The following is a 23,523-nucleotide window of genomic DNA, read 5'->3' on the forward strand; positions in this document are numbered from 1 at the left end:
GTGTAGGGATCGTTATAGCTCACTTCCTGGTTTTTGGCTGTGTTTAGAACAGCTGAAGTGGGTCCTAACGGGAATCACCGATAGTCAAGGGTGCCTGTGTCATGGCTCAGGAAGGAGGACGCCTCAGAGGCAGCTGGTGGGACAGTGACAAGTTATCCTGTACTGCTAGTCCTCAAATTTCCCCAGCAAGAAAAAGGGAGGCCTTGCTTACAAGCAAGAGGACAGAGCTGGGGGTCCCTCAGTTCTTCCTACAACGACAGAGATAGGCCAAGAAAATACAGAAACACAAGAGGCGCCTGGGTGGCTCAGTTATTAAGCATCTGCCTTCGGCTCAGGTCATGATCCCAGAGTCCTGGGATCAAGCCTCGCATCCGGCTCCCTGCCCAGCAGGAAGCCAGCTTCTCCCTCTCCCACTCCCCCTGCTTGTGTTCCCATCTCTTACTGTCAAATAAATAAATGAAATCTTAAAAAAAAAAAGAAGAAGAAAAAAGCAAAGTTTCATCCATTGGCCATGAGAGGAGGTACAACTTAAAACTTCTAATATCCATTTCCTGAGGCCGTCCTGAAGGAAGCTTACTAGGATTGGGCGGTCACAAGGCACCACCCCATGAGCAGATAGAGGGCTGACGCACCTGGATGGTGTCCAAGGCCAGGTCAGACCAGTATAAGCAGTTGCGCTCGTAGTCAAAGTCCAGGGCCACTGCGGCCCGCAGCCCAGTGAGAGGCAACTGCTCTGTGACTCCCGAGGCCAGGTCATAGCGGTGGATGGACTTCCGCATGGCATACAGGATAAACTCGTTCTCCTCTGCAGAGACACAGACAAACATGAGTGAGGGTGGACAGAGCGGGTGCTAAGGAGGTCCCAGCACGTCTGGCCTCTTTTCTGCTCACCCATACACTTCAGAGCCAAGGATACGCGGCACAGATCAAGGGGGAGAACACAGGACCCGAGATTAGAAGGTGTGAAAAAAGGAATCCATTTCCACCTAGGGGGGCAAGTTACTTCGACTCCTGTAAATCTGTTTTCTCCTCTGCATAATGTCTTACTTGTTTTACACACACACACACACACACACACACACATAAATATATTTAATATAAATAAAAAATATATAAAAATACACACACACATATATATATATATATATTTTTTTTAATTGAGAGGCCCCAGTCATGCTCCAACATCCACACTTCTGAGCTTGGCCCGAAGGTCTTTGGAGTTGCACATGACAAAATAATTACCCCACTCAGCTTGTTCTCCCTCATCACATGACGGTGTCCCATGGCACCATAATCGTGTTGAGGAGAGACCCTTCATCGCAGAAGACTTGTCGCTAATCCACTGGCTCACCCATCCAACATTATTCACAATAACACAGAGCAGTTACATTAACCTATTCTAGTTTTGACACAGTAATAATACATTCATTCCTGAATACTTAACAAAATGCTTCCAATGGAATCGTCTCAAAGGTTCTGTTTCTTCCTAACAAACACTACACAATGTCCGTACTCCGCACTGGGCGTCGTTTCACTGATGACTGCGTCGTGGAAGGACCACAATGAACTCCGGTTTACAAATGAGAAAACGGAGAGGTGTCCGCACCCGAGGTCACACAACTGGTAAGCGGCAGGACCAAGGCTTGAGCCCAGGCAGTCTGCATCCAGAATCTGTGTTTCACTCCCTACACTAGGCTGCCTCTTGCGATGTAGAGACTAACGCTGATGCAGAAATAGTGGCTCTGAGTGCTTAAGAAGGCTTACTTTTTCTTTATTTTAAAGATTTTATTTATTTCACAGAAGGAGACAGCAAGAGAGCGAGCACAAGCAGGGAGAGAGGGAGAGGGAGAAGGGGAAGCAGGCTTCCTGCTGAGCAGGGAGCCTGATACGAGGCTCAATCCCAGGACCCCAGGATCATGACCTGAGCTGAAGGCAGACGCTCGACAGCTGAGCCACCCAGGTGCCCCAGAAGAGTTACTTATATCAGACAAGTAACAGGAAGACGTGGTGCTCCCTCTCTTCCACTTTAGGGAACAGCATGGAAAACATTCCGAGTCCTTACTCTGTCTCCACGGCAACGCAGAGGCGCGACACACCCGCATCCAAGTCTGTGTTAACCATGTGGACAGAGGGCTGCTTATGGGACCCGAAGCCCCCTGCTGCACGCCTGCCCGGTGGCCGTTTCTCTCTTGCTCCTTCATTCCTTTCATTCAGGGGGTTCGCGCACGCTAGCTACCCACTTTACAAGGGCTCCTGCACAGATAATGCACCGCAATGATAAATGGACCTACAACTTTTAGTAAAGGTACTTCTTTCCCTTTAGTCTCACTGCACTTCGAAAGTGTCTAAGCCTCCACCACGTGGTAACCACTTCCTTCTGGTTTTTAAGAAGAGCTTCCCACTGTACTTTCCAGGAAAGGGGATCGTTAAGGTGAAACCTAACAGAAACCAAGGACTCTCGTCGAAGCTGCCACGGAGGGCCACGGAGGTTACCCTCACAGCTGCCAGCCTCCCATGCCTCTAATGTCCACAAACCCCATTCTGCGATTTCTGTTTCCCCCCCAACCAACTGATGCCTTTACAGCAGAGCCTGGGTCCAGAAAGACCGGCCTTAGGATTTGATACAGAGGAACATGGACATGCATGTCCGTGTCCAAGACTCAACTTAGGAGAACAGAATTCTTTTTTTTTTTTTTTTTTAAGATTTTATTTATTTATTTGACAGAGAGAAATCACAAGTAGACGGAGAGGCAGGTAGAGAGAGAGGAAGGGAAGCAGGCTCCCTGCTGAGCAGAGAGCCCGATGCGGGACTCGATCCCAGGACCCTGAGATCATGACCTGAGCCGAAGGCAGCGGCTTAACCCACTGAGCCACCCAGGCGCCCAGGAGAACAGAATTCTTGGCCAATCTCAGCCCTGAGAACCGCCTGGACATCTGTGTTATTATAGTCATCAAAAAGGAAGGATGACTTCATTTTTAAAAATCCTTCCAGATGCCCCAACAACCTCCTCTTTGCAAAGAGGCTTTGGTACCCATCAGCTCTAGGAAACCTTTTCCTTTTGCAAGATACCCTTGCTTTCTGTACCACTTTTTTTTTTTTTTTAAACATTTAGGAGGTGGCCTTACATGGCAAATGTGATTCTTCTACTTTGTTCCCTGCTCTATTTTTCTCCTCTCAGAAAAGAAAATAGCTCTCCTACCAGTTGAGATGGCTTTAAACAAACTGTTTTGCCCCTCACTGAATTATCTCCAGAAATGTTTATTACAAAAGCCTGTACTCCAGCCCTTATGAGCAATCCCTCAGACCCTGCTCACCCAAGCCCTCGTCAGTAACAGCCCTCGTGAGGAGCGTAGTCGAGTATTATCCGCTCATCTGCGGGAATCTGCTGAAACCGTGTTTTTTTGAAGTCTCCACAGTGAGGGATGTTAATTACTCTGTTAATGATGGAAGATTAAATTAAAGGGCTAATGAGCTTAGCATGAAAAACACCGGGGCACGCTGGCAAGCGAACAAGGGGGCGTGCTGCCCCGCCGGCAGAGGACCACGTGCTTCTCGCCACCCAGCGGGCACCGGTGGCTGCGAGCATGCGCCGACCATCCACCTCCACCGAGAGGTCAGAGCAGGAGGAAGGGTTCCCAGGGAATAACGAGGTTCTGCACAAGTAAGTACTTGAAACAGAGCCGGAAAGGAAAGGTGCTAAGAGATGAACTGTTAGTGAGGGTATCACCGTTTCGAGACTAGACTGCAGATCTTCCCCATGCACCACCTGTGCTGCCACCGCTCGCTCAACTCAACAGCGTGTCTGAACCACACTCTCCCTTTACAGCAGGTGCACTCACTCCAAAGAAGTGTTTCCTAATGATTTGCATAATGATTCCCTGACGTGATGGGAATGACACTCATTGGCGACTCGGGCGATATCCGAGGAAGAGCACGAGTCTGGAGAGTCTGAATCTGAGCTCTGCCACTTACCAGGTGTGTGACCTTCGACAGGGGCATTGACCCTCTCCTCTGAACATGCTTCTTTATTTTTTTATTTTTTTAATGGAGCTTAGGACAGGATCTGCTCCACGAGGTAGTGAGAAGGATTAAAATGACAACACATGGAAAAAGCACATTAAGATGTGTGAAATTCCATTAAAGTATTCATTGTACTTATTACTATAAAAATTAAGACAGGCCACTTAGCTACGTCCCCAGAAGCCACAAGGCTCTTTATGTTCAGCGCTGACACACAGATGGAGGTAAATCACCAAAGCCCCTCCCTCCCGCCCATGCCTCGAATACGAGAGACGAAGAATAAACGCTTTTCAAGGAACAAAAGGGGCTTCCCTCAAAAAATACTTTCCATTCCTACAAAAGCATAAGGCTCTAAATAAATTTGGTTTGGATACCATGCTTAGGGGGAAAGGGGAGCCCTGCGATGCTTGTAATTTCCAAGTCTTTCCTGCACTAAGTTAGAAGAGCCACGAGGCTAGACCTGGGTCGGACTGTGACGACGCTTTAGTGAGAATCTCAAGAACTCAAAGGTGAGAAGCCACCTCTTACCTGCCAAGGGACACGGGACCAGTTCTCCTTCCAGTCGTGTTTCAACGTCTCCTCCACTACAAGTGTCCCCAGAAATCTTCCGATAGCTGTCACCCCCCCACCCCAAGAGCAAGAGGTCAGACACAAACAGGAATAGTCACTGAGTTGCCATAATTGGAAATCTGTTTCCTATCCATGGACAATATTCATTTCCCCATAGGACAAGATGACGTGTAATCATTCTGCATTGGTCCTGCTTCGAGTTACACTAGGCAGCCCACACAGTTGGGAAGCTGTCCTGGGCAAGAGTGTACATCTCTCTCCAACAAACTCCCATGAAGACACATCCTTGATGAAGTTCGTAACTTAACACACAGCTAGAGCTGCAGAGAAGTCCACAGATTTGCATTTTGCTCACTGAAGCAAACTCTTGTACGTTTGTAAACATCTAATTCCAAATATTGCCCAAGCACCCTCAGACCTGCAAGCTTGGAATTCAAGCACTTGGGAGTAGGAAAGGAACCCAGTGGCCCTCTCTGCTCTCAAACCCAGTGCAGACCCCTCGGTCCCCGGCCACGGCGACTGTTGTGAGACATACCCTCTTGTTCTCCTGTAAGTAGATCCTACAGGACAAGGCACGGGAGGAGAGTAGGACTTCCCAGAAAACTCTGGATCCGGAACACACACCTCTAAGGACAAATCTTCACTCATCTTGAAGCCGAAGTCACTAAAAAAGCAACTGGGGCTCGATACGGCTGTTGGTTTACATACTTGGGGCATGTCAGTACCAACTCTTATGACTTCTCCCATAGCGCCCTCAACTTTAATGTCAGTTACTTAATATGTCCCTTTAAAGAACACTCACCTTTTTACGTTAACACATTTTCAAAAGAAACTTTATATCTGAACCATGATTGGAAAACCACAATCATTCGCCAAAAATAAGACAAAAACAATAAAAATCATTATTACCAAAAAACAAAATAATATTAAATTTTTTAGCTGGATCCAATTCCCTACCCAAAGACTCTAGGTCTGCCTGGTCCTTAAGAGAAATTAGGAAAACGGGGGCACCTGGGTGGCTGGTGGGTTAAGCCTCTGCCTTCGGCTAAGGTCATAATCCCAGGGTCCTGGGATCGAGCCCTGCATCGGGCTCCCTGCTCAGGGGGAGCCTGCTTCTCCTTCTCCCTCTCCCTGCTTATACTCTCTCACTCTCTGTGTCAAATAAATTAATAAAATATTTTTTTAATTAAAAAGAAATGTAGGGATTAGGAAATGAGGGCCCCTGGGTTGTGCAGCCAGTTAGGCATCTGACTTTTGGTTTTGGTTCAGGTCATGATCTCAGGGTCCTGGGATGGAGCCCCGTATCAGGCTCCCTGCTCAGCACAGAGGCTGCTTGAGACTCTCTCCCTCTCCCTCTCTTTCTGCCCCCCCTACTCATGCTCACTGTCTCTAAAATAAATAAAACCTTAAAAAAGAAGGATTAGAAAATCTTAAAAGTTACTAGCACCCATGATCCTTTCTCCTTGATGTGAGTCGGAGAATTAAAAAGGAAATTTAAAAGAATAATCCTTTTTTAAATTAAAAGATTCAATGTTATTTAAGACCATGCCCATGTACTACCTAAAATCACTCTGTGTCCCTGCACTTCAGGACACAGTGCTTTGGTCCACGAGAACTTTCATAATTTGGGGGTCACGTATCTCTGCCAAAACACCCATCAGGCAGACGAGGTATAGTCCCAGCTCTGCCCTTCACTGCATGACTTCTCTGGGCTGCATCCAACAATCCCAAGGTCAGGCAACCGCTCTAGCTAATTCCCAAAGCCCTGCCCAAAACTTCAATTCTAATTCAGAGAGATTTTCCACATCGATGTGCTCTATTCAAAAGGCTTCACTTATTCTGTTCAGTCCAACGAATACTTATTTAACACCTTCTCCATGAAAGACCAACAGGTACAAGGCTAAATGGTTGTTTATTGTGTCATAATCCACATTTAGCAATTTGTAGGAATTTTTCAGAAGGGAGAGTTTTATTACTATAGGCAGCAATTGGGTAATTTTTACCGAATGGCTGCTTAAAATCTTTTGGGGGGCCAGCTGGAGCTTTAGCTAATTACTTATTTACCTCCAATGCCAAAGCACCCATTCGCAGGAAGGTTTCCTCAATCTGTAGGTCATGACCTAACAGGCTGTGAATAGACACTCACTGGAGGGTCAAGGGCGGCTTCTGAAAGAGATTCCCTCTGAAATCAGGGAACATATGGGCCAGGAGCTGGGCTTCCCAGAGAGGCCAGAAAGGACCGTCAGTAGCAACCAGACTTTCCAATGCAGTTGTCCCTCAGGAGCTGAACTAACGCACAGAGACTAGAAGCTCCCTCATTCTCATCCCCCCCAACCCACTCCCGCTGTTGACCTTCAGACCATCTCCTTCCTCACTGCCACAGTCCAAGGTCACCAAATATTTCTAAGAGCCACACCATCCAGCCAGCTTCTTTCTAGCAACTGCACAAACACAGGCCTTGGTTCATCACCCTCGTCATCTCATTGGGCCTAAAGCCCAACTCTATAAGGGGCAAGGGCAGCTGGTTTTCCTGGTCTATAAGACCAGGCACCTAGTGGGTTTCCATGAAGTTGCTGGGGCGAGCCTGAAGGCCAGTGGGAGCCAGGCCAGTTTACGAGGAAGGCACACCAGCCTCTGGTTTTGGTTTGTTGATGTTTTGGTAGAAGAGGGGCCAATTTCAGAGAAAAACCACAGTAGTGGTCATTAAGAAAAAACCTCAAAGAGTTGTTAGATTTTCTCGCATGTTTTTTTACTTCATTTTGTTTTGAAGTAGTTAATGGGGATATGAGAGGGAAGGAAGAGTGCACTCTTCCTTCCGAGGGCCTCGGCAGTCAGGGAGACATTGGGCCAGCAAAAGCGCTCTGATTAGAATTACAATTTGAAAGTATCAAAGGGAGAGCGGAAGGCAGCACAGGGCAAGAAGGGCACTCGACTGACCCCTCTGGGGACATCAAACAGCTCCGTGGTTTTGCAGGGGAAGGGTCTATGCTTTAATTTTGGAACCACAGAGCTTCCAAAGGCAATGCATGTCTTGTAGCATCTAAAACCCTGCTGTTCGAAGGATGGGTTTACAGACAAGCAGCACCAGGATCAGCCAGAGCCTGGCAGAGCTACAGACCCCCAGAACAAGAGACTCAGAGCTGGCATTTTCAGTAGATCCCAGGTGTTGCACATGCGCACTCAGGTTTCAGAGGCACTGGTCTAGGGCAGGAGCTGGCAAACCCGGCTGGCTGTTCTCGCAAAGAAAGCTTTATGGGGCCATAGCCATGGCCTCATTCACCACCTGTGGCTGGTTCCGTGCTACCACGAGCAGTCTCAGAGCTGCTCACAGCGACCATAGGGCCTCCAAAGCCAAGGCCCTGGTCCAAGCTCTGGACCAGAACATACTCAGAGGCTTCTGGCTTTCCCCAAGATAAGGGTGGCTTTCCCAAAGCAAACCAGTTTTCTTGTGCCTTGGCAACTACTGAGAAATGAGTTCCATGCTTAGGTTGATACCCAGGCTCTACCAAGGGCCCTGCCTTGCCTGGGGTGATCGCATGTGGATTAGAGACTCAAAGTCCTGCCTCAGGGCTCCAAGACCCTACATGCTTTCGGGTTAGAATTTCCTTGTAAAGCTAAGCTCTGTTCTGATCACCGACTCTCCTCAAAAGCCTTCAAAGACCCCCGCCTGCTTACAGAATAAGGCCGGTACCCTTTCCGTCTCCATGCTTCCGGATCAGCCTCCGCTTCACTCCATGACCTCACTTTGTACCTCCAAGGCATCCGAGCCAAACGGCCAATGATGTCCCCACCTCTACCCCTCCCCATGGCTGCCACGTCTCAGACTGCCCCTGTCCACAGATCCAGGTGCTTCCTTAAGGCCCACCTCAAACAGTGCAGCCCCCCACAAACCTCCTAATTTGCCTGCAACACATCAGTCTCCTCCTTCCTGCCGAAGACCAAAATAAAAATACCCATTCCTCCTCCAAGGCGCCGGCGGCTCCAAGGCGCCGGCGGCTTTCGCCCTCTGGCCATGTTATTTGTGCACCTGCAGCTTCTTCTGCTTTCTCCTTTCTCAGCCGTGCTTGGGTACCCTGCTTCAGGACGGAGGGATATACAAATACGTATGTTCTGACATCCCCTCACTTCTGAGAGGCCCCTAAGGAAAAGGAGTGATCTACAGTGGAATTTTGAAGCTGCCCTCCTAGTAATACATATCAGGGTGATCTCTTCCCAAATCAGCTACCACAGTTTCCCCAGGGGTGACACCTCTCCCTCATTTCGTAGCTGTAAGGACGAAATGGAATAAACTAGGTAGAAAGTGCCTAGCACATTAAAAAAAAAATGCTTCATAAATGCTGACTTCCTATGATCTGCCTTCTTTTGCTCAGGGGAAGGGACCGCCTAGCCTGGCGGGCCACACTGCTGGCTGAGGAAGTCACAACCCAAGCCCAGGGCGCCAAAGAAGAACCAACCATTCATAGTCCTCTCGTGTGCAAGAGCAGTTGGACACGACCACGGGCCGGTCAAAGTCTTCTCCGTTAAAGCACGTGGCGTGGGGAGTCCTCCGCTTAAAAACCGTCTTGTGTCCTAGCAAACACTCGTTGCCCCGCTCATCCGATGGCGACCAGAGCTTGTAGTCGTTCTCTGTGCAGGGAACCCCTGGGGAAAAGGAAACGCAGCAGGAAGCCTTTGAGGGAGACCTATGCACACGGGCTTTCCCGTTCTCCCCAGCCCCCTGGCCCCGAGACCCTGCATCCGGCGCATCCCACTGCTCAGCAGGCCCACGGGCCTCTGGCGCTATCCCAGGCCTCGAATCGGCTTGTTCTGAGGCCGGGAGGCACCCACGCCAATGGACACAGTGCCTCCTGAAACACAGATGCTCTTCTGAGAAAGCTGGGAAGAAGCAAGCCCCAGTTTGGCACCATCTAAACTTCTGAAATATTTTAACAGATTCTGCAGTTGCCTCCAGAAGTACGTATCGAGGGGCCTGTCCCCCAGAGAGTTAGGGTCAGGCTGGGTCCTGGAAAGACAGGCTGGGTCCCAGCTCTGGAGGGATTGTGGGGCAGGGGGCAGGGTGGGCATGCCTGTAAGCAATGACCTGAAAGAGCAAAAGACAATTTGCTGTCACTATTTGGAAGGTACAGAGTCTTCATCGAAGGAGGCTGAGAAATGGTGAAACAGCCTGGATAAGCCCTCAGCCGACCCTCATTCACTTGGAATTTAGGTAGAGTGGTTCCCACGGGAATTCTAAAGTATGCCTATGTCTACAGTGGAACTCCTTGTCTTCTTTACAGGCGTGTCTTCCCACGGATGACAGGCTGCCTGTACCGGTGCAAAGCTGTCAGCTCGTCACGGTTCCCATCAGCGAGGACTTTCTAAACCCTGGCTGTAAGGCTCCCCGGCTGTTCAGCGGGTGAAAAACACACACGCAGGACAAGTTCCTATTTCCGAGGACCTTATCATCTAGTTGACGGGGGATGATGCAAACAGGGCGACACACACAAGTGCAGAATTCAGGGCGTGAGGTGTAGGCTTATGCTCTGGACCCAGAGATGAGGGGAAAGGTCCCCTGGTGGGACTATTAGCAGGAAGTGCACTGGATCCTGAAACAGGGAAAGGATTTCAACCAGCGGAAACTGAACGGGGAGCAAGGGGGCCCCTTCGGTCAGTTGGAAGGATGAGAGCCCAGGCAGGAGGAGGAGGGAAGAGCAGGGCTACAGGGAGGACGGGGGAGGAGGGACGATGCGGAGTCGCACCTCTGCTCCGTCCTCCCTCCTCCCAAGAATGGCCCGAGTCGCTGTCTTCACACATCCGCGTCACTCGGCGTACACATGTGCTCCTCCTTGCACGGCTACCAACTCCGCGCGGTACGGAGGGCCTACGCAGATGCTCGGATCAGCGAATGTTTCCACAAAAAGGCCAAGGAGGCAGCGGCTTACCCAAGGCATCCGTGGCGTTGACCTGGAGGATCAGCCAGCTGTGGACGTTCTCCTTGTTGGAGCCGAAGATGGTGAAGACGGTGCTCTTCTCTCCGGGTTCCGTGAGGAGCCCGTACACGAACACCGGCCTCTCGGAGAAGATGAACGTTTTCCAGGTCTCCCCTTCATTGGTGCTGTATCTGTCCACAGATGAGGAAGAGGATCCTTGCATTTAGTCTCTAGGGCAAAGGCTTGGTTCCCAGGTAAGATTCACTGGGGAGGGTGGGGTGGGGCGTTGGTGGGGCTTCCTGGAGAAACGGCTGAAGCAGGGAACGTTCAGCATTGAGGCAGAAAGCAAGGAAGTGCTCGGGGACTAATGGGGTCAGGGCACATGGACAGAGCAGCCAGCTCGATGGGTTCTCTGGCTGGTCACTTTGGGACAATTTGAACATAGAAAGAATAATGATGGGAACAGATTTTGGGCTAAGTGAAAATAGGGTACGGGTCTCTGAATGATCCTAAAAGGGACAGAGAAGGGAAGGAGGGAACTGTTTTCCTTACATTACAATACATTACAGTACCCGATCTGCACTGGAGACAATGACAGCAGGAGAACAACGACCATCCCATCACCCATGCTCTAATAACCGAGCCGGGCCACATGACCACTGGACGCTAAGGCCACGGTGGGGAAAGAGGGCTGGGGACCAGGGTGCTCACACGGCCTAAAGCTACCGACCCCCAGAGGAATCACTCACTACCGGTGGGGAAATGCAATTCCACAGCGGACCAGAGCCAGAGCCTTCACCAGACGCAGCACCACAGACAATGGGACAACCTGACATTACAGGCCTCCTGGATAAAACACTGTGAATATCACATCAGCTACCTGCGAGCCTGTACCACCGGACAAGTCCAGCATGGCAACATGCTACGTGGTGACTGGTCTGGATTCTTCCAAAGCCAAAGTGAGGCCATGAAAAAGTTTAACAAACCAACAAAAGAAGGCAGGAGGCTTGTTACAGAGACTGAAGAGGTGTTACCGGCCATAGGCAGTGTGTCAACCTTGACTGAACCCTGGACTGGGCACGGCGTGGCGGGGGAGGGCCGCGGTCAGTACACACACATAAATATAGTGGATAAGGGAGACTGAGCTCCCATTATTAGGTGTGATAACGGCATTCTGATTGCAGGGGAAAATGCCCTTATTTATTGGAGATACATGCTTTCAGTATTTAGCTGTGAAGGGGCGTGACGGCTCCAACTTGCTTTCCCATGACTCAGTGAAGAAGGACAGGCAGATGGAAAGACAGGCAGACAGGACGAACACGTAACTGACAGAAGCAAAGCAGGCTGGCAGAATGTTAACCGTTGATTCTGAGCGAACGTATGCTGAGTGTTCTTTACACAATTCTTCCACCTTTCCCTGCGGCCTGACAGATTTTTAAGTTGGAGGGAAAAATACGTGCAGAGAAAAGTCTCCAAGGAAGACTACCTCAGAACGAGAAAGCAAGCTCTTGAAAAAAAACTGGCACTGAAAAAACTGTGCTGATTTTATATTATCTTTTGTATTGAAGGGAAGGAGGAGGAGGGGGAAGGGAAAACCTGCCTAACACTTGCTTCCTCACCCAGAACCCTGGCGACATGCTCAGCCTGAGAAAGCACTCAGGGAGCGCTTCCTTTAGGATCTAGCGCTCTAGCTCTAATGACACGCGAAACTTCTTTCTTTCACCTTTCCCATATATTTGAGATTTTAGGTCGACCCCTCATCCTTGACATAAATCTTTTCACAACATCAAGTGATCCATACACTTCCTCCCCAGCTGAGATGACTAAAATGGATACTTCGGCAAGAGGCTGCAGGTTCAAAGCGGAGAGGGGCGAGGCTACAAGGCCACATAAATCATGAATGTCAGAGAGGACTAAGGGACTCCTCTACAGATCCCCCAAAGAGAATAAATTCTCCTCTGGTTGAAACACTTGTGGTTGAAGGCAATTTTGAAACCTATCCGGGGATAAGTGAGCTAGTTCACTTGCCTGGTACCAGCGTGACGAGCTAAGGGCACAGGACCACTTTTAGAGCAAAACAAACCAGCAGCATCGGTCAGTCCATTATGGCTGTCCATCTGCTCTGTGATAATGCTGGAAGGCCATCTATCTGCACATTGCTTAGTTAATGCGATTTAAGAGTTCTTCAAACCCCACATAACCATAGGAAGCCAAGCATCCCATTTCTTGAAAGGTTCCCAGAGGCCTCTGGGAGGACACCTGAATGAGGCGAAGAAGCAGGTGCATGGCCAAGCACAGCCATGTATTCGAGAAGGAACTGTGCATTCAGAAAACAATGCTTGTTCAGAATTTCGGGAAGGGGCAGGTCACATTACCACTGCAACAGTTTGGGGGATCATCTACTCTGCACCAAGTTCTGACCCCTAAAGAAGGACTTGTTTTGATGACCTGAAAATGACAAGAACTTTGGAAGAAAACAAACCCACATCCTGTCTGTGCTCCTATAATCATGAAAGACCACACAGAGCCCCAACTTTTAGGAATGGAGGATTCAAAACGTTCAGATAAAAATGCAGTTATAAGCCCCATGGTCAAAAACTCTCAAGAGGATGAGAAGGCCATTTAATAGAAGAATGTAATATAACATAAACAGAACCCAACATGCACTAAGCAAGGGTAGTGTTGCTAGGAAATCAGCTGAGGCGTACCTATGTGGCTGGCTGTCCAAAAAGGTCCTTGATGAACTCGGATTTTTGAACAGCATGTTCACGATGAGAAAAGAATCTTATAACCAAAGGCAAAAAGGTCAAAAGCAATAGTGATTTGCTAGTTAGTTCCAGCTGTAATTCTTACAGTAAGTGATCTGTGGGAACAGTGGCCAAACAAATTCAAAGTGAGTCAAATTATAAAAATAAGTGGTAGATTAGTGGGTCAGCAGGATGGTGGGTTGGTTGTCTGGTAAATTCTACAAAGAATTAGCAAAAAATTCTATAATGAACTAGAAAGAATCATCCTTCTGATGCTCAATGGTATAAATAGTAATAATAAGAAAAAAAAAGGCAGAACCACTCAATTTCTATTTTGGTTGTGTCTTTATCAAGAAGAATGATCTTCAAACTGGACACATAGGGAAAAAATTAAGGAAAAAAGTAGGGACAATTAAAAGAAAATAAGCACAAAAGAGAGCACGTTCTAGGGAATGGAAAGACTTAAAAATATGACTGCGGCGTTCCTTCTAAGAATCTCTAACAGAATCATGGAGGACAGACAGAGATCTCTCAAAGCCCAGAGGAGGAAGAGTAGCTTTACTCCCGTAAAGAAGAAAAAGTGTTTTCAGCTGGGGCGCCGGGGTGGCTCAGTCATTAAGCATCTGCCTTCAAATCAGGTCATGATCCCAGGGTCCCGTGATCGAGCCCCACATCGGGCTCCCTGCTCGGCATCTCCCACTCCCCCTGCTTGTGTTCTGCTCTCGCTATCTCTCTGTCAAATAGATAAAGAAATAAAATCTTTAAAAAACAAACAAACAAAAAGGATGGCTGATCTGATGGATCTTAGAACAGAAGGCAGTCTGCCAGGGTTGGGACTCCCAAGGTTTCACACAAGAGTCACAACAAACGAATCCCATTTTTCATTTTTCATGGTGATCCTCGATTGGAAGAAGAGGGCAATAATACAAAATATTCTTTTTTCATAAGGATCTCTGCGGGCCACACAGCTAGATAAAATTCACTGCTGGTGAAACAAACCCCAAGCGTGCTGATTGTTAACATATAGCGTGACTTCAACCCAAAAGATGACCTCCTTCCCACACAGCTTGATGCCTTAGTCAAAGACATGAGTAACACCGTGGACAGTCAAGCTATCAGATTCACAAAGCAGACAAGGCTAAAGGCACCGATGATGTAGTTAAGGCCCAAACAGGGTTCAAAATGCTTTCATTACATTGAAAGAAGAAGTGTAAATGAGAATAAAGTTCCACATGTTGTTTCAAACACCTGACCTGCTCAGATACAGGATGGAGAACATGTGGTCTTTCATGAATCTCGTAAGGAAAAAGGGATCTCCATGTCTTGTGGTTAAACCGAACTTGAGCTACTGGTACAAGTCACAGCGGAGATAGAATCTCAAAAACACGCTGAGCAAAGGAAGCCAAATGCAAACACAGGAAATTCTGGAAAAGGCAGAACCAACGTACGCGGTAAAAATATAATCACACCATCAGTTGCCTCTAACTGGGGTAGGGCAGGGGCAGTGGTGTTGGCTGAGAAGGGGCACGTAGGTCTTTTCTGGGGTGACAAATTCTCCGCCTCTTGACAAGTGACCTCCAGAACAGATTAACGGGTGTCTTTACAATCCAAGCATCTCATGGTGTGTAAACGGAAACCTCAATGTTGTAAAAAAGTAATTCAGTAGAAGCTAAAATGCTGGGGAGGCTGTCAGAAGTAAAATCAGTCTTGGGGGTTCACGGGCAGGAACTGAGCATTCCGAGCCCCGTCAGTGTGAATCCCTGCACACTGCTGGGGTCAGCTGCTGGGGTCAGACCCAGGCCCCACATGTGAAGGCGCTGACATGGGGAGGCGACATAAATAAAGGATACGCAGACAGAGGAAAGTCACAGCATTGGAGGAAAGGAAGCAGAGCCGTCTGCCACAGAATGGGAGACACGCAAGAGGGATGAGGAGGGATGAATTCCTTTTATTCATGAGGGACTAGATGGATAAACAAGTGGCAGAAAGAAGAAACAACCAACAAGCTGTCTCAAAGTGAAACAAAATCCCCTCTGGTCTGGCCACTCCCCACCACTGCAAGCGTCCAAGCAAAGATGGGCGGATCTTCCAACGCAGACATCAAGGGAAGACCCACGCTGGGCCTGGGAGACCAGAGCGGATGACGGGGCGTGTGTGGATTCCCGCTGGACGCCTCCCCATGCACAGCCCAGGGCAGTCCGGTCTGACCCATCCAAATCCACATGCCTCCGCTGGCCCTTCAGGGCCTGCTCCTTTCCCCCGCTCCTCTGCTACAGCAGAGCAGTCCTGCAGACTTTGCCCCAAAATGCTTAGTCCCCCACCCCCTAGCTTCCGTTCTCACCTCTAGTCTTGCTTCTTTTAAATGTATCCACCTCGGCTTGCCGGGGCTCAAGCTCTGTAACACAGCTCTAGCTATGTCATTCCCCTACTGAAAATCCTAAAGGGACACGATCACTTCAACAGCCAAGTCTGATCTCTCCCGTGCAGTACACATAGGCCTCGAGCTCCCTGCCCTTACCTACAGCTCCAAACCCCTACCTACACCTCCCTCACTTCCCGCCTCTCACCGCCCCCGCCCAGCAATCTGCATTCCATCTTACTAAAGCCTTACACCTTCCATGCTGATGCTTGGTGGGCCTTCTTCGCCCAAGGTCTTTCTAACTCTGAAATGGCACTCCAACCTTGCTCAAGCTTCCTCTTCCCCCTCCCCACTCCTCCTGGCCCCCATTCTGTGCTTGCACAGCCCCCTATGCTCCTTCTACCTTACATTCTACTCCGTTTTCATGGCCTGATTTTGCAAGTATATCCTCCTAGGCTGCCATGTGCCAGCAACAAACCCCCTTACTTACTTTTCTGCCCCTGAGACCTGGCACCTTTCCTGGCACACAGCAGGGTAAGTGTTAATTAACATTTGCTAAAGGAGATGAAATGAACAGCACTGTATTTTTTCAACCCCTTCACTGAGTCTCACTTTAAAAGGTGGTAATGCCGGCCCCACTGTAACCCAAAGGCCAGAGAAACCAAGTGAGGGTGGAAATGTCACAGGCGGGGATGGTTTGGCAATTGTCCCCCTGAGTGTTACTGGCGGCATCAGGAGCTGCCACTACCACGCGTGTAGGTGAACTGCCACCTCCCGCATTCTGGAACCCGGAGGTTGCTTCCACAACTCAGGTCCTGAAAAAACAGCTGCTGGGTGTCATCTTTGCACGACCTTTTAGGGACTCCTGGAGGAAAGCCCCCTGAAATCAGAAATCTCCCACAGGGAAAGAGGCTGTTGGGCAAGTCCGAAATATTATTAGTAACTACCAAGGACAGCATTTTGCTGGCAGGTAAACCAACAAGAAGAAAGGGAAATTGATCTCTTTCATGATCAAGCGCATGAATTTGTGTTAATGAACTTGTGCTTGGGTCTTTTTTTTGGTCAAAGTTCAAGAACACAGCAGCCCCTTCTCTGAAGGACACAGGCATACGCAAGAAAAACTTGCCTCCCCTGAGCAAGTTCACCGTGCCAGCGTGCTGATCGAATGAATTCGTGAATCCCCAGGACGGGTTCTTATTTACTCATTTCAGACATGTAGACACAGGAGCAAAACAAAGCGTTCCACTTCTTGCTCCTGATTTCAATTAGCAGTAACAAAGGTAACAGCCTCAGTGGAGAGTCGAGGCAGAAGCCGAGACAAATAACAGTCAGCTCTTCGTTATCTGGGCTAATCGGGGAAAGAAAGACATGAATCATGTAAAGGTAACAACAATCGAAATGAAACAAAACAAAAACCTCACTCTTGCGTTAAGCAATGTTCCAACCTCTGTCCCTACTAAAACTCTTATGGGGGTTCCTGATGTTATCCCGAGTGGCCTTCCTCCCTAAGAGTCTGGGTTAGAACACTTCATTTCAGAAAAAGCCCTTGCCCTGGCCTCTCTCTCCAGCTGGCTCAGAAACATAACAGAGCTACGGGGGCCAGGGGCAGCCCCTGATGGACGCCTGACTCACCTTTGCACATGCAGTACCTAGAACAATGCCTGGTTCATTGTCCATGTTCATTGCTGTCACTGACCTGAGATAACGTCTAACAGAAATAAGCCCAAGTTCCAGCTTGGGCCCTACCAACTGACAAGTCACGTTATTTCCTCGAGTGAAAACAGAGGAAGGTGGACTGGGCCAGCCTCAGTGCCTCCGGGGAAGGGCACACATCCAGGGGGGCCCCCTTTCCTACCTGAGCTCCAGAGACTGTCATTTACACAGAAGACGGTGGGAGGGGTCCCCTCGGAGCCATGCACCCGTCACACGACCACACCTCCTCTGGTTTTATAAATCAATTAAAAAAATATGCAACCTTGGAAGAATGAGTGTGCACAACCTATTTACTAACTGATCAAGCATTTACAAAGTGCCTGTGAGCCTGTCCGGAATAGAAATAACTATTCAAAAGACCTTGCCGATGAGTTGAAGAACTCAGGTGTATAATGAAACGGTAACTAATGTTAAGAAGTCCATATGTGATCGATGCCCAATTAACAAGCCCACCAATAAATGCCATGAGACTCCAGGACAGACATCACTGCCCTAGCTCGGCAACAGAAATCCTCCCTCTGTCCATGCTATGCTCTCACAGTAAGTCATCGCTGTGGTCTGAGGCTAGGCACTAGCTACAGTATTATTTCCTGCTTGTCTTCTGATGAAGCTGATAGCACACAGAGACAGATCAAAAGAAGAGCAGCAGGAGAAGCAGCAAAAAAACCGAGAGCAACCTACTGAGTGAGTGCCAGGTGGCTACACAGATTGAGGCCAAGTTCGGACTGATATTTGGGACACATGCACCTGTCAACAGGAGGCCGGAATATATCCTCCTACTTGCAAACGCTCTATGTGAACCATATGCACAGGCACCTCCAAATAACCTACAGAAGTAGAAGGGGGCTGCAGTGCCCATAATCCTCAAGCCCATCAACCCCGCGGTCATTTTTTGTGTCCAGGGAGGGCACGGTAATTTTCTGGCAGTGGGGTTTATTTTCCCGGTTGTGTTTTGCTCCATCTAGTGTAGCCATGACGCTGCGTTTCCCTGAGCCCATATGCACCGACAGATGGTGTCAGAGGACTAGAATCATGCTAACTACTTCGGGGGAGCTGGCTTGGAATGCAAACGCCATCTGCAGAGAAGTTAAACAGGGAACCTCAGAAACGGACTCTGCGATCGGGCAGCCACGCGGAGCGTGACACGTATGCTGCCAGGGAAGCCGAACTGTGTCCCCTGCTGTCATCCTCACACAGCTGAGTCCCCACCATCACACAGCTGACTTGTGCATCTCCCCCCTGGAGGATGGGTTCCTGACGAGGGAGGGGACAGATTGTCTTTATTTCTTTACATATGCACTCCCCGGCACAATTCGTGCTTTCTAAATGTGTGAGATGGGAATTGATAAATTAATGGGTAAATTGATACATGGCAGCAGAGCGGGGGAAGCGTGGTGCTTTGTGACTATCCTCCTCTGACCGAACACCAGTGGGAATGTGGATACAGCACTGTGTACAACAGGACTGGCTTCCAGCTCTTGGCCCTAAGAGCAGCTGCTGACCAGCACGGCACAGAGCCGAGATCAGCCAGACACCATGCTTTGCTTCCGTCTGCCCGAAGCCAGCCTACTCAGCGCAGGTCAAATTCACCACGCGGGAAACCAGAGGCTAAGATCTCTCTTTTCAAACCGCCCACCTCTCTCTTGCTGCTGGCTCTGCTTCTAAAAGCAGCAAAGGAAGAGAAGGCTTTCTTCTTTGCATGAAACAAGACCATTGCGGGGGCCTCCCCGTCCTCCTCTGGCAACACATCTCACGGGTTCAGAGCAAATACGGGGAGAAGGGAGGGCCAGTCCGCCCTGATGTACCATTAATAAAATTAACTTTGGTCCTAATTCGGACAAAAATAAAGAACTGGTTCTGATAACATTAGATCAAGTAAGCAGACGTTACAGACTCTCGACACTCTTGCTTTTCAGAGCAATACACTGGCAAAGAGTACAGAATGTGATTTAACGTCACTAACAAATGAGGGCATCCTCGGCCAGTGACTTGACCTTGCTGAGTCTCAGATTCCTCATCTGTAAAACGAAGCAGTTAACCCCAAACATCCCTTCCAGGTCTGTGGGTATGAACCCCCAAAGCAAATCTGTCAACAGCAAAAGTCAAGTGTACCAAGTAGGGTACACTCTGAAATAATTACTCAGGTATTATTATTATTAATTTTTCTTTCCTGTTCCTATTATCACTCCTTCTAGGTCATACACCAAGCAAAGATAGACATGTTGACATCTCTAGTTAATTTTTTAGTCATCACAAATTTTGTTATTTCTATAAAGCTGCATTTGCCGGCATCAATAAAATGGTATCCTTTGTTTCTTATGAGACCCCCCCTCCTTGAGATAGGAGGTACAGATTATTATCCCTCTGCTATAGATAAGGAAAGTTGAAATAATTTGCTGAGGTCAATCTACTTGTACTCACAGACTTACATCTGGGAGAGCGGTGTGATGTCAGGAGAAAAAAAGTTGCATCAGAGACACTTACTTCAGCTCATTGGTTTCCATGCCCTGGGCGATGGCCATGATGATGCCGCCATGATCTCCCCAAGTGTAGTAGTGAGGTCCAGGAAGTGCCTGAAGAAGAAAAGCCAGTGCTGATGCCACCGCTCTGGAGTGACTGGGCAGAAACCATGCACACCCCACAGGCACACACATGCACAGACACACACAGAAGCGCATGCCCATGATGTCAACCACTTGAATACAGTTCAGTTTCCAGAGCACATTCACATCCATTCTCTCCTTTGCTCCACACAGCGGTGAGGACGGGACAGTGACCCCTCACCCCAATTCTCTCCCCAAATAAACAAGGTTCATATTAAAGCGGCTGAATGTAAACAGCAGGGCAAGGAATCAAGCCCTGATCTCTGGCCCTCCCCCGTGAGAGATTACAATTCAACTGGAGTTTCTACCATGAGTGTACAAACCCACGGCAGCCCATCCTTCCTGCCGATTACAAGAGAAAACTTGGAACAAAATACAAAAAAGGGCTGCCCAAGGATGTTGAAAAGGAAACAAAGTCAGGTGGCCTGTGGCAAGGACTTCAAACCTGAGGAGTCACCACGAAGCCTGAGTTTCCTGGTATGGTTTTGTCCCAAGGGAAAGTCCCAGTCCTGGAACACCTCAGTCCCAGGTGGATGGCCGCAGCGTCACCAGAAACCATTTGTGTGTCAGGCCGGGGAGAATGTGGTTGAAACGCCAGCAGGGAGAGTATCAAACAAGTAAATCTTCTGTGTCTGAACTCACACAACACTCACCCTAACCCCTAACCATACATGTATGGAGCAGACTGAAACCAACACAGCAAAGGGTTAGTGAACACAATGGAGAGTTGCACTGTCACCCTCAGAATGCAGGAAGAAACCCATGGTCTGAACCTAAGCAGATTCACTCCACGCTAAAACGAAAATATCCATACCCTCCAGAAGACTATATTCCATGCATGTCATTCACATGTCCAGGAGACAACCCAAAATAACTCAACACAGACACCTGCCAACGAATCATGTTCCGTTCTCAAGGGAAAAGGCAATCAACAGGTGTCAACCCCACCAAGATGGTTCAAATGCTGGAATGACCAAAGACTTGAAATTATTGATCATAACTGTGTCTCATGGGGTAAAGGAAAACACACTTGAAATGAACAAAAGACAAGAATTCTTCCCAGAGAAGTAGAAGCTATCCTTTAAGAAAAGAACTTTAGAACAGAAAAATATAACATGTGACATTAAGAAATTCACGAATGAGCTCAACAACTGAATGGAAATGACAGAGGAACTGGTGAACATGGTGAGAAACACAGAATGGAGAAATTACCCATTCCAAAGAACACTCAGAAAAGAATGAAGAGGGAAAAAGCCCCCAAGACTGGGAGGATAATAATAAAAGGCCTAGTATGTATGACTGGGGTCCAAGAAGAATAGGAAAAAGGGACCAGAGCAGGAAAAAAAAAAATTTTTTTTGAAGAAATAATAGCTGAAAATTTGCCAAATTTGGTAAAAAGACATACATTTATAGACTCAAGATCAGCCTACCCAAACAGGATAAACACAAAGAAAACCACACCTAGATACATCACATCAAAACTGCTGAACACCGAAGATAAGGAAAAAGCTCCTGAAAGCTTTAGACAAAATGACAGATTGCGTGCAAGACAGTGACGACTGAAATGACTCTAGATTTCTCATCACAAACCAGAGAGGCAAGACGGCTGTAGCACATCTTTAAAGCACTGAGAGAAAATCATCATCAAACCAAAATTCTATATCCAACGAACATATCTCCTGGGAAGGAAGGGGAAATAAAGAGATTCTCAAATGAGGGAAAAAACAAGAAAATGTGTATGGTAGATACACAAGAAGAAACGGTAAAGGAATTTCTTTTTTTTTTTTTTAAGATTTTATTTATTTATTTGAGAGAGAGACAGTGAGAGAGAACATGAGTGAGGAGAAGGTCAGAGGGAGAAGCAGGCTTCCCATGGAGCTGAATGGAGCCCGATGTGGGACTCAATCCCAGGACTCCAGGATCATGACCCAAGCCGAAGGCAGTCGTCCAACCAACTGAGCCACTCAGGCATCCCCGGTAAAGGAATTTCTTAAGGCCGTAGGGAAACTTACCAGGGGGATACAGGGATTCTCAGGAATGAAGGAAGAGCAAAAGAAATATCTGGGTAAATATAAGAAATTGCTTCTTTCCCCTTAAATTCTCTAAAACTGATATAATAAGTAAAGCAAAATGAAAGCAAGAACATTGTCTTGTAGGTTTTTTAATGGACTTCAATTAGATACACAGACAACAATAACAGAAATGTCAGGGAAAGAGAAAAGGGATGTACATGCTTGCACGGTTTCTAAATTTTATGTGAAGGGCAACATTATATTAAGAGCAATATTAATTTTGAAATGACTATGAAAGATTAAATATGCATGTTATAATCCTTACAGCAACCACTGAAAGAAATATAATTTAAAAAAAAACCAGTCTCTAAATAAAAGTAAAATGCCAAAACCATCTAAATGATACAGAAAAGTCAGTAAAGGAAGAACAAAGGGATAAAAAACAAAGATCATACATACATACATAAAACCTTGGACCTAAATCCAATCATACCAATAATTACGTTAAATGTTAATGGTCCAGGCATTTCAGTTAAAAAACAAAGCCTTGAAGAATGGATAAAAAAGCAAGACCATCCTATATGCTGCCTGTGAGAAACGCTTCAGATAAAGATACCAGTGAGCCCAAAGTAAAAGATACGCTATTGAAACAGTAAGCATAAAACGGTTGGAATGATGATTTCAATACTCGATAAAACAGACTTCAAGACAAAGATTATCACCATAGATAAAGAGGGCTATCTCATAACAATAAACGGGAGAAGAACAGAAAAGAGAATTATAAAATGTGCATGTACTGAATCAGAGCCTCAAAATACAAAAGATAAAACTGACAGGATTTAAAGAAAAACTTGGCAATTCTACATAGTTGGAGATTTCACCATGGTTCTTTTAGCAATTACCAGAACTAGCCAAAAAAAGAAAAAGAAAAAGAACATAAAAGATCTAAACAGCAGCATATCAACCACCTTCATAGAAATAACACCTTCATGTAACTAACATCTGACAACAGCAGAATACACATTCCTTCCTAATGCATATGAAGGATGCAAGATAGGCCACATATTAGATCCCAAAGTAAGTCCCAATAAATTTAAAGGAATCAAAATCATACAAAGTGTATTCTCGGACTACAAGGCAATTAAATTAGAAATCAAACATGTATGATATCTAGGAAATTTCAAGTATCCAAAAACTAAACAACCCTTTTCTAAATAATTTTTCGAAGACAAAAAGCAGAAGGGACATTTTGAAGTAATAAAAACGTTCTGGAATTAGAGAGAGGTGATGGTTGCCCATTACATCACTTGTGAATATAGCAAAAACCCACCAAACTGTACACTTTAAAGTGGTGAATTTTATGGTATTTGATTTACATCTCAACTGCAAAGAGGGACATTAAGAAATATTCTGAACTGAATGAAAAAAAAAATACATCTCTAAATTTGTGACAGTAGCCAATGCAGGATTTAGAGGAAAACTTAACTGCTTTAAATGCTTATATTGGGGAAAAAAAAACATCTAAAAATCAATGACCTAAAATTATACCTTTAAAAAAGCTACCAAAAAAAAAGCAAATTAAGTCCAAA

The 23,523-nt window shown here is 47.2% G+C and overlaps 1 protein-coding gene across 3 annotated transcripts in view; it reads right to left on the reverse strand.

Annotated features, from left to right (window-relative positions):
• SORL1 (sortilin related receptor 1) overlaps positions 1 to 23,523 on the reverse strand; it is a 150,837-nt gene that overhangs the window by 65,868 nt on the left and 61,446 nt on the right. For 2 of the 3 annotated variants that reach the window (XM_059415115.1, XM_059415107.1), the window contains exons 12-17: positions 19,804 to 19,892; positions 10,513 to 10,691; positions 9,046 to 9,232; positions 5,127 to 5,255; positions 4,550 to 4,635; positions 633 to 805 (exon numbers count right to left, since the gene is read on the reverse strand). In XM_059415115.1, the coding sequence (XP_059271098.1) occupies positions 633 to 805; positions 4,550 to 4,635; positions 5,127 to 5,255; positions 9,046 to 9,232; positions 10,513 to 10,691; positions 19,804 to 19,892 (843 nt within the window). The remainder of the gene's footprint in view (positions 1 to 632; positions 806 to 4,549; positions 4,636 to 5,126; positions 5,256 to 9,045; positions 9,233 to 10,512; positions 10,692 to 19,803; positions 19,893 to 23,523) is intronic. The other variant, XM_059415119.1, reaches the window with a different exon arrangement.

The sequence above is a fragment of the Mustela nigripes genome, chromosome 1 (genome assembly GCF_022355385.1).
Source record: "Mustela nigripes isolate SB6536 chromosome 1, MUSNIG.SB6536, whole genome shotgun sequence".
NCBI classification, from domain to species: domain Eukaryota; kingdom Metazoa; phylum Chordata; class Mammalia; order Carnivora; family Mustelidae; genus Mustela; species Mustela nigripes.